Raw genomic sequence first — 11420 nt, forward strand, 5'->3', positions numbered from 1 at the left:
ACTCTATCCGAAGAAAAATGGCAGTGAATGAATTGGGAGTGCTGGTATTGGAATATGCATTCCTACTACACCCCTATATTTTGTTGAGTTGGTTGCGCCGTTGTCTGGTTTGCTCAGTACTCTCTCTGCCCCTTGTCGTTCCCAGTACTCATCCATGTATTTACAGGCAGACAAACCTGTCCTGTCTGGAAGTGCTGACAGATACTTAAAAAAAAAAAGAAAGTCCTTAGCCCTCGCCATGGCACCTGTTTTGGGGTCCCGGACATTAAGCAAGGATGATGTGAATTACATGTTACACTTTCGGATGATTAACGAGCAACAGGTGGAGGACATCAGCATCGACGTTTTCTACAAGCCTCATACTCTCACTCTCTTGACGTTCACTGTGGCTAGTTTGATTTACTTCGTATTTTCCAGGTAACCCAATGACAGTAGAGAGTAGACGGCTCATTGGACCAGCAAGTAGACCTAGTGGTTGTGATAACTTTGCCTATTAATCTAACCCAAGTGTAAATTCAATTGTATAACCGAACTACGTACGTTTAGACATTTTAATGTTCCTTATTGTAATACATACAAAAATCAAGCAAACTTTTTTTTAAATGTCACATTTTCGGGTTTACTGTATCATAGTAAACCTCACTTTATCCTCTGAGAATAAGGTACATATTGCATATCTCAGCCAATGCTTTTTTTAAATGTTAAACCCTGCTCTCTCTGCCAGGGAGGATACAGATGCTGACAACAACCTTCGAGTGGGTCTCCTGTTGGTTGTCTCTTTCTTCCTCATCATCAGTGTCCTGGCCTTCCCCAATGGTACTCACTCAGTCATTGCCTTGTACTTGACAATAGCCCAGCCCAGCACCTGTTGTTCTAGTGTAGATCATTGGTCACATAATAGATGTTCATGTCTTTTGAGTTCTTCAAAGATTCAAAACTAGTCTCAAGCATGGCCTTTTGCAGCTTGACATGGTTTTGATTGTACGAGTGAATGGGATACCCACTGTTTGCAGTATATGCTACGTTAACTTTGGAAGTGCAGTGTATGAGGATTTTGGTATAGCCACTCTTATAATGGTAGATGCACGTATAAGTGTGTAAATGCAGTATTTAATTTAACCACTTCAGGTCCATTCACCCGACCACATCCTGCGATTTGGCGCATGGTATTTGGTGAGTAGGCCTACTGCACAGTATATGTCATCATAAGGGGAACTCCTCTATGGAGCCATGTTCATGGAACTCAGCTCTGATTGGTTCCTTCCTGTTGTTGTCAGGTATGAGTGTTCTGTACTTCCTGTTCCTGGTCATCCTCCTCTTCCTGAACTGGGCTCAGGTGAAGAGACTCATGTACTGGGTGGACCCCAACCTACGCTATGCTACCCGTGAGGCTGATATCATGGTGAGTGATTTAAAAAAAAATCTAAATATGTTACTGTATTCATTCACCGCATGCCGGACACCATATTCGGTGGGTGTAGTTGCCCCTAGACGCTGATCTTGGGTCAGATCAGCATTTTTCCAACTAATGTGTCAGGTTATGATTGGGGGAGGGGCAGCTGTTCCTAGATCTATAGTTTGGGGAAACTAAACCCTGGAGCTTGTATTCAAGATGATCCATGACTCCCCCCTCCATTCCCTCTAGCATTTATCCTATTACATCCATCCTTTAGTTTAAATCCATGCTATGTTTTCACAATGAAAAGGTAGGCTAAATTCTGATGAAGTGATCATGGTTTAGGTTTGGAAAGCTCTCCAATCCGGAGGGTAATGTAATCCAATGACATTTTCGGGAGACAGAGGTGCAACTTTGGTTTTAGAAGTGGGACACGTATGTATGTATGTATGTATGTATGTATGTATGTATGTATGTATGTATGTATGTGTATATATGTATGCATGTGCGTACGCACACACTATTGTTCAAAAGTTTGGGGTCATTGATCCTTGATTTTAAAAGAAAAGCAACATTTTTGTCCATTTTTAAAATATCAAATTGATCAGAAATACAGTGTAGGCATTGTTAATGTTGTAAATGACTATTGTAGCTGGAAATGGCTGATTTGTTATGGAATATCTACATAGGCGTACAGAGGCCCATTATCAGCAACCATCTCTCCTGTGTTCCAATGGCACGTTGTGTTAGTTAATCCAAGTTAATCATTTTAAAAAGGCTAATTGATCATTAGAAAACCCCTTTGCAATTATCTTATCACAGCTGAAAACTGTTGTTCTGATTAAAGAAGCAATAAAACTGGCCGTCTTTAGACTAGTTGAGTATCTGGAGAATCATCATTTGTGGGTTCAATTACAGGCTCAAAATGTCCAGAAACAAAGAACTTTCTAATGCAACTCATCAGTCTATTCTTGTTCTGAGAAATGAAGGCTATTACATACAAGGAATTGCAGAGAAACTGAAGATCTCGTACAACGCGGTGTACTACTCCCTTCACAGAACAGTGCAAACTGTCTCTAACCAGAATAGAAAGAGGAGTGGGAGGCCCCGGTGCACAACTGAGCAAGAGGACAAGTACATTAAAGTGTCTAGTTTGAGAAAACAGACGCCTCACAAGTCCTCAACTGGCAGCTTTATTAAATAGTACCTGCAAAACACCAGTCTCAATGTCAACAGTGAAGAGGCGACTCCGGGATGCTGGCCTTCTATCCAGAGTTGCAAAGAAAAAGCCATATCTCAGGCTGGCCAATAAAAAGAAAAGATAAAGATGGGCAAAAGAACACAGACACTGGACAGAGGAAGATTGGAAAAAAGTGTTATGGACAGACAAATATAAGTTTGAGGTGTTCAGATCACAAAGAAGAACATTGTTGAGATGCAGAAAAAATATAAAGATACTGGAGGAGTGCTTGACACCATCTGTCAAGGCAATGTGATGCTCTGTGGGTGCTTTGGTGGTGGTAAAGTGGGAGATTTGTACAGGGTAAAAGGGATCTTGAAGAAGGAAGGCTATCACTTCATTTTGCAATGCCATGCCATACCCTGTGGACAGTGCTTAATTGGAGCCAATTTCCTCATACAACAGGACAATGACCCAAAGCACAGCTCCAAACTATGCAATAACTATTTAGGGAATAAGCAGTCAGCTGGTATTCTGTCTATAATTGAGTGGCCAGCAAAGTCACCAGATGTCAACCTTATTGAGCTGTTGTGGGAGCAGCTTGACCGTATGGTACATAAGAAGTGACATCAAACCAATCCAACTTGTGTGAGATGCTTCAGGAACCATGGGGTGAAATCTCTTCAGATTACCTCAACAAATTGACAACTAGAATGCCAAAGGTCTGCAAGGCTGTAATTGCTGCAAATGGAGGATTCTTTGATGAAATGTTTGAAGGACACAATTACTATTTCAATTAAAAATCATTATTTATAACCTTGTCAACGTCTTTACTATATTTCCTATTCATTTTGCAACTAATTTCATGTATGTTTTCATGGAAAACAAGGACATTTCTAAGTGACCCCAAACTTTTGAACGGTAGTATGTGTGTATATATATATATATATATATATATATATATATATATATATATATATATATATTATTGTTCTTCAATGTAGAAAATAGTAAAAATAAAGAAAAACCCTTGAATGAGTAGGTGTCCAAACTAAAAAACGTTCTCTCGCTGTCAACTGCGTTTATTTTCAGCGAACTTAACATGTGTAAATATTGGTATGAACATAACAAGATTCAACAACTGAGACATAAACTGAACAAGTTCCACAGACATGTGACTAACAGAATTTGAATAATGTGGCCCTCAAAAGTAACAGTCAGTATCTGGTGTGGCCACCAGCTGCATTAAGTACTGCAGTGCTTCTCCTCATGGACTGCACCAGATTTCCCAGTTCTTGCTGTGAGATGTTACTCCACTCTTCCACCAAGGCACCTGCAAGTTTCCGGACATTTCTGGGGGAAATGGCCCTAGCCCTCACCCGCCGATCCAACAGGTCCCAGACGTGCTCAATGGGATTGAGATCCGGGCTCTTCGCTGGCCATGACAGAACACTGACATTCCTGTCTTGCAGGAAATCACGCACAGAACGAGCAGTATGGCTGGTGGCATTGTCATGCTTGGAGGGTCATGTCAGGATGAGCCTGCAGGAAGGGTACCACATGAGGGAGGAGGATGTCGTCCCTGTAATGCACAGTGTTGAGAATATCTGCAATGACAACAAGCTCAGTCCGATGATGCTGTGACACATCGCCTCAGACCATGACGGACCCTCCACCTCCAAATTGATCCCGCCCCAGAGTACAGGCATCGGTGGAACGCTCATTCCTTCAATGGTAAACGCGAATCCGACCATCACCCCTGGTGAGACAAAACCGCAACTTGTCAGTGAAGAGCACTTTTTACCAGTCCTGTCTGGTCCAGTGATGGTGGGTTTGTGCCTATAGACAACGTTGTTGCCGGTGATATCTGGTGAGGACCTACCTTACAACAGGCCTACAAGCCCTCATTCCAGCCTCTCTCAGCCTATTGCGGACAGTTTGAGCACTGATGGAGAGGTTGTGCGTTCCTGGTGTAACTTGGGCAGTTGTTGCTGCCATCCTGTACCTGTCTCGCAGGTGTGATGTTCGGATGGACCGATCCTGTGCAGGTGTTACACGTAGTCTGCCACTGCGAGGACGATCAGCTGTCCATCCAGTCTCCCTGTAGCACTGTCTTACGCGTCTCACAGTACGGACATTGCAAATTATTTCCATGGCCACATCTGCAGTCCTCATGCCTCCTTGCAGCATGCCTAAGGCACATTCACGCAGATGAGCAGGGACCCTGGGCATCTTTCTTTTGGTGTTTTTCAGAGTCAGTAGAAAGGCCTCTAGTGTCCTAAGTTTTCATAACTGTGACCTTAATTGCCTATCGTCTGTAAGCTGTTAGTGTCTTAATGACCGTTCCACAGGTGCATGTTCATTAATTGTTTATTGAACAAGCATGGGAAACGGTGTTTAAACCCTTTACAATGAAGATCTGTGAAGTTATTTGGATTTTTACGAATTTTCTTTGGAAGACAGGGTCTTGAAAAAGGGACGTTTCTTTTTTTGCTGAGTTTATATATAGATCTAGATATCTATTATTTTTATTATTTATTTTTTATCCAGTTGGATAAACTCTCCAAACAGCCTACCCGACCTCTCGGAGGCGTCCGCATGGTCCTGAAGCACACGTTTCCTCATTTTGTATCACATTCCAATGATAAAATAAGTGAGTTTGGGCAATCTGAAAGTATGCATTTTAGAAATTCGTTTTCACAAACACACTTTTTATATGTCCGAACTCAGAATCAAATAGGCTTCCCAAAAATAATTAATAGGGAAATCGTTCTTCTTGCAAAGCATGTAAACGTTTTAATCAAACTATATTATATTAGAGTATTCACAATAAGTGTATTATTGTGTTCATGTAAATGTACCCATTGTCTCATGAGGCCTTCCTCCCAAATCTTGACTCAACTATACGTGAGCGAAACCTGGATGTCAGAGTCTAGAATCATCATGACTCACCATACTGCCGATCCACTTAGAGCGTTGGGCCAGTAACCGAAAGGTTGCCAGAGCGAATCCCCGAGCTGACATGGTAAAGATCTGTAGTTCTGCCCATGAGCAAGGCTGTTAACCCACTGTTCCCTGGGCCCCGAAAATGTGGATGTTGATTTAAGGCAGCCTCCCGCACCTCTCTAATTCAGAGGGGTTAAATGCAGAAGACACATTTCAGTTCAAGGCATTCAGTTGTACAACTGACAAGGTATACCCCTTTCCCACCACTGTATTATGTCTTATCTGCCTTTTCTGTGTTCATGTCTTACCTGGCCTTTCTCCTCCTGCAGGAATATTCAGTGAACTGCCACGTAATAACCTGGGAGCGGATCCTGAGCCACTTTGACATCTTCGTGTTTGGGAATTTTGCGGGCTGGGTCATGAAGGCCCTGCTCATCCGCAGCTACGGCGTCTGCTGGACCATCAGCGTCACCAGGGAGCTCACTGAGGTAAATAAAATGTGCATCCCAAATGGCACCCTATTCCCTATACAGTGCACAAATTTCGACCAGAGCCATATGGACCCTTAAAAGTGGTGCACTATAAAGGGAATATGGTGCCTTTTGGGACACACATGTCTTTGTGAAGTCCTGCTCAATTTCTAACAACAGATCACATTTAGGTTTCAGTCCATATGTTGCCTCTAATTTATTCTATTGGATGTGCTCATTTAAGTCAAATGTCAGCTCCTCATTCACCTCGCTTTCTCTGTCTCTCGCTCACTCTCTTTCTGTCTCGCTCTCTCAGCTGTTCTTCATGCACCTGCTGCCTATCTTTTCTGAGTGCTGGTGGGACCAGGTGATCCTGGACTTCCTGCTTTGTAATGGAGGGGGCATCTGGCTGGGCATGACTGTGTGTAACTTCCTGGAGATGCACACCTACCAATGGGCCAGCATCAAGTGAGTTATCCTTCTATTGGATTCCTCCCTTTTCCTGTAGTCTCATGACAGATGGCACAATTCAGTTAAACTACATTATTCTATTGAATTTCTGCCTGCTCTGATTAATTGCATGTGTGCTTTCTCATTTACACTGAGTGTACAAAACATTAGGAACACCTAAATATTGAGTTTCCCCCTTTTAATGTTCAGAACAGCCTCAATTAGTCGTGGCATGGACTCTACTAGGTGTCGAGGCGTTCCAAAGGGATGCTAGCCAATGTGGACTCCAATGCTTCCCACATGTGTCAAGTTGGCTGATGTCATTTGGGTGGTGGACCATTCATGATACACATAGGAAACTGTTGTGGTGGTTAATTTCTTTACTATCAAATGAGGAGAGACAAACTTATCACACAAGTTAGAGTTATACTTCAACTAAATCTGTATTCACTTATTAATAAGGAAGCCGGTCAATACAACACACACACATATAAAGTGAATTGATTGAGTGCTCTGTGATGGCTGGTCGATGAATCACCCCCAGATGATTCTTTCAGAGCCCCGAGACAAAGGTATTTTATAGCTAAGATAAACCCCCTTCAGTCTATATGACGAACAACAGATGTATGGAATGGGTCACAAGGTTAAGATTTGTATGAAAGATACTGATAATTCACAGCAGACAGTATCTGCAGTTAAAAACAGTTATCTTTGTGTAGATACCAAGGTCTGGCCCTGGGGTCATCTCTCCCTGATACCCTATAGAACAGAAACATTAACTCATGCTCTGGAATGCGATATCCGAAAGACATTGTAAACCTCCTGTCAGTTTTATCTCCCAGAGGCCCACTTTCAGTTCACAGACACAATAGAGTTATAAAAACCCTATATGCTGTTGAATAAAACAACCATTTGATGGAATAAAAGTATTATAACATAATCTTGTAATTACCACCATACTGTTGAGCATGAAAAATCCAGCAGCGTTGCAGTTCTTGACACACTCAAATCAGTGTGCCTGGCACCTACTACCATACCCCGTTCAAAGGCACTTAAATATTTTGTCTTGCCCATTCACCCTCTGAATGGCACACATACACTTTCCATATCTCAAATGTCTCAAGGTTTAAAAATCCTTTAACCTGTTTTCTCCCCTTCGTCTACAATGATTTGAAATGGATTAAACAAGTGACATCAATAAGGGATCAAAGCTTTCACCTGGATTCACCTGGTCAGTCTATGTAATGGAAAGGCATGCTTTGTACACTCAGCGTATGTAATTAGGTTAGGTAAATAATTAGGTTTCAGTCCATATGTTGCCTCTAATTTATTCTATTGGATGTGCTCATTTAAGTCAAATGTCAGCTCCTCATTCACCTCGCTTTCTCTGTCTCTCGCTCACTCTCTTTCTGTCTTTCTCTCTTTCTTTCTCTCTTTCTGAGTGTACAAAGCATGCCTTTCCATTACATAGACTGACCAATGCCCCAGGGCAGTGATTGGGGACACTGCCCTGTGTAGGGTGCCGTCTTTCGGATGGGACGTTAAACGGGTGTCCTGACTCTCTGAGGTCACTAAAGATCCCATGGCACTTATCGTAAGAGTAGGGGTGTTAACCCCGGTGTCCTGGCTAAATTCCCAAGCTGGCCCTCAAACCATCATGGTCACCTAATAATCCCCAGTTTACAATTGGCTCATTCATCCCCCTCCTCTCCCCTGTAACTATTCCCCAGGTCGTTGCTGCAAATGAGAACGTGTTCTCAGTCAACTTACCTGGTAAAATAACGGTAAAATAAAAATAAAAATAAATTCTCTTTATGCCTGTATCTGTGTGTTTAACCTTATGTGTCTAACTGTGTCTGAACACCCATCAGTGGTACTTCCCAGTGTGTAGGTGTACCTCTGGTTGTATATCTGTATCTATGATGTGTCTTCAGAGACATCCATACGACCACAGGGAAGCTGAAAAGAGTTCTGCTCCAGTTCACCCCAGCCAGCTGGACCTACATACGCTGGTTAGACCCCAAGTCCTCCTTCCAGAGGTTGGCTGGGATCTACCTCTTTATGATCCTCTGGCAGGTGACCTCTGACCTGGAAATGATACATAGTATGTAGTGTCAGGGTTAGAAGTCAGAGTCCATTTATGTCATTACTCTGTGTATATTGACTGATAAGTCATTTGCGATTGAACACTGTTGGGAAACAAACAGAGTTGAACAATATTTTTATTTGTATGTTAAAAATGTTTACATTTACAACAGTTTGTTTTCTATGATCTTGTCTTATTGACGGTGCTGAAGATTATGGGCTAGATGTTATGGTATCTAAGTTGTGTGTTCAGTGATGATTTTAATATACATGTTGCTGGACTACTTAATTCCTGTCTGTCCTCCTTTCCTCTAAACAGCTGACTGAGTTGAACACTTTCTTCCTGAAGCACATCTTCGTGTTCCAGGCGTTTCACACGCTCAGCTGGTGCCGGATCCTCCTCCTTGGAATCATCACAGCCCCTACTGTACGGTAGGGACCCCTCCAACATGCCACTCCACACGTGCTCTACATTATAGAGGCACAATGGGGTTTTGACAGACAACTGCAGTCTCTTCTCATATAGATGGAATTGAGTTGAAATAAATAAGTTTTGAACTATTTCTATAAACCTTTCTGTTTATCGTAATGATTTGACAGTTGTTTTTGTCATGGCTGTATATAAACTGTATCTAATGTTCGTCTTCCTGTTCTTTCAGACAGTATTATGCGTATCTGACAGACACACAGTGCAAAAGAGTGGGAACACAATGTTGGATGTTTGGGTAAGTCTTGTCTGGATCCTCTAGTGGCCATTTCTAATGTTGCGACCACGTCATTGACAAACGTCTCAGAAATGCTGTGAATGGGAAATTAGGTCATGTACAGTTTTATTCAAAATATTGTAAAGATGCTGACCTCATCTCAGTCCTAAGCTAGGGATTGCCCTGACTAGGCTCTAGTAACCATGGTGACCAGACTTGCTCTCTCACTATTAAATAGAAAACATTGAGGGCTTTATATGCCCCTGGCTTCACCCCTTCAATATTATAAGCGCAGCAAAGGTCTATGTACCCTCTGCAGTCTGGTGACTAGAATTACTGAGGAAATGTATTTGTTTTCTGTGACTGTGTGCATTTTAACATAGTGCCATTAACAAAAAAACATATTTTGCTATAGATAATGCTTGTTGTAAAATGCAATTATTGTTAGAGGTGAATGTTTGGTGGTGAGTGTCCGTTAACAACGGTCTCTATCTAACCCACAGGGCCATAGCCTTCCTGGAGGCCCTAGCGTGCATCAAGTTTGGTCAGGATGTGTTCTCCAAAACACAAGGCCGATATGTGTTCCAGTGGCTTCTGTGTGTGGTAAGAGCCGTGTCTCTCTCACTCTCTGTGTGTGTGTGTGTGTGTGTGTGTGTGTGCACGAACATGTGTTTACCTTAAACAATTCTCCCTGCTCCAATTCCTATATCGCAAGTGTCCATAACAATGATGTGCTATTTAGGCTGTGTAATACCATTGGCATGCTCTGACATGTGACTGCTATGTGGGAGATGAGTGCTCTCATTGTGGTGTCAGTGCTCTGTACCTCTCTCTCTGTAGGCCTTCATCACATTTCTCTGTCTGTATGGGATGGTGCGGTATGAGCAGAAGTATGAGCCTGAGTTAAAGGTAAGCCCACAGTCAATTGTTGCACAGAAAGACTGTTGGCCATAAGAGTCTTTGTCCAGTTTAGTATTTTTAATTGTTATTTTTGCTTCTGACTGACCATCAAGAACCCTCTCATTTAGAGCGTCTCTGAGCGTGAGGATGGTAACCTAATAGACTTGTGTGGTTACGTCCCTGATGACATCACAGGTAAGCATCAGAGTCAAGTGGAATGTGTTTTTATATATAAAGCATAATCATATTTGCTGATGTTCATCAAGGAGCCTATTTACTGTTTGTCCTCTTGTAGGTGAGAGAGACTCTTGGAATAACTCAGCCAGCTCATCTAAACGAAGAAGAGGCTCTGGGAGAACCAAAGCTGTCAATGGACACAATGATTAAAAGCAAAGAGAGCCAATGAAGGGACTACATCCCTACGGCACCCAACAACTCTGTGGGGAGATGGAAGGAGGAGAATTTGGGAGAGGAGGTTCAAGAGGTGGGGATATTACATTGGTTGAATAGGTGTTTGAACAAGGAGAAAGTAAATGAAGCATAGGCTGAGCGGAGAGCTTTACTACATTTACCTTTTAAACATTTAGCAGACACTCTTATTCAGAGCGACTTACTACACTTTGGTGACCACTACCACTTTACTGTGTGTATGAGATCAAGAACTGTTCAACAAAAGTTGCATTTACCTTTTGATGAGGAGGCACCAACTTTTGAGTTTACACTTTTCACATAATTTACTGTACACCAAGGGGTACTGAATGCAATTGTTTATTTCCCCCTTCTCCTTTTGTGTTGTTCAAATGATGACCGTAAGTATTACAGGATGGATTTAACTAACAATGAAAAATGTAATAATCTGAAGGTAAAGCCTGAAATGTTGAGATGCCCAGTTTACAACTTCAGTATTCAGAGTTTGATTAAATTATTTTTCAATCAATAAGTTAAAGTTATACATGTATATTGAAAGTCAGAATTCACATTTTTTTCTATGAGGATTTGTAGAAATAATTCCAGGCCTTGAATGTTTAGAATGTCATGGTGACCTATTTTGTTCAGGTGAGTGTGTGAAAGGTAATGTGATTAACCTTTGATTTTATACAAGCATTAAGAGTGCATGTGTTTTTATATGAATGATGTGAACCGCACACTGTTGCAAGATAATGTATATGACTATAGCTTTCTAATAAATAATTAAAACATGATACAGTCAATATTTAAAACATGAGTGTTTTGTGGTCCTTTGTGTTATGACCAATTTGTACCAGTTGGTGGTAGCAGAGAGTCAGGTA

The 11420-nt window shown here is 41.8% G+C and overlaps 1 protein-coding gene across 2 annotated transcripts; it reads left to right on the forward strand.

Moving 5' to 3' along the window:
* The first annotated feature begins 18 nt into the window (after positions 1-18).
* Positions 19-11351, forward strand: LOC129830851 (phosphatidylserine synthase 1-like). 2 transcript variants are annotated; one of them, XR_008755643.1, is made up of 13 exons: positions 19-417; positions 725-816; positions 1129-1173; positions 1278-1402; positions 5852-6010; positions 6309-6460; positions 8377-8518; positions 8847-8959; positions 9187-9252; positions 9735-9834; positions 10072-10140; positions 10245-10326; positions 10427-10459. XR_008755643.1 is itself a non-coding variant. In XM_055893649.1 (13 exons), the coding sequence occupies exons 1-13, from the start codon at positions 155-157 to the stop codon at positions 10516-10518; spliced, it is 1485 nt and encodes a 494-aa protein (XP_055749624.1). In that variant the 5' UTR covers positions 23-154; the 3' UTR covers positions 10519-11351. The 2 variants fall into 2 exon arrangements, 1 of the variants encoding a protein (XP_055749624.1); XM_055893649.1 differs by having other exon boundaries at positions 23-417; positions 10260-10326; positions 10427-11351.
* The last annotated feature ends 69 nt before the right edge of the window (positions 11352-11420 follow it).

This window comes from Salvelinus fontinalis, chromosome 32 (assembly GCF_029448725.1).
Source record: "Salvelinus fontinalis isolate EN_2023a chromosome 32, ASM2944872v1, whole genome shotgun sequence".
NCBI lineage: Eukaryota > Metazoa > Chordata > Actinopteri > Salmoniformes > Salmonidae > Salvelinus > Salvelinus fontinalis.

Coding starts and splice junctions, on each gene's coding strand:
- LOC129830851 (XM_055893649.1), top strand. CDS start 155: ATGTATTTACAGGCAGACAAACCTGTCCTGTCTGGAAGTGCTGACAGA. Junction 1,174..1,277: donor GATTTGGCGCATGGTATTTG/GTGAGTAGGCCT, acceptor TGTTGTTGTCAG/GTATGAGTGTTCTGTACTTC. Junction 9,835..10,071: donor TCCAGTGGCTTCTGTGTGTG/GTAAGAGCCGTG, acceptor CTCTCTCTGTAG/GCCTTCATCACATTTCTCTG.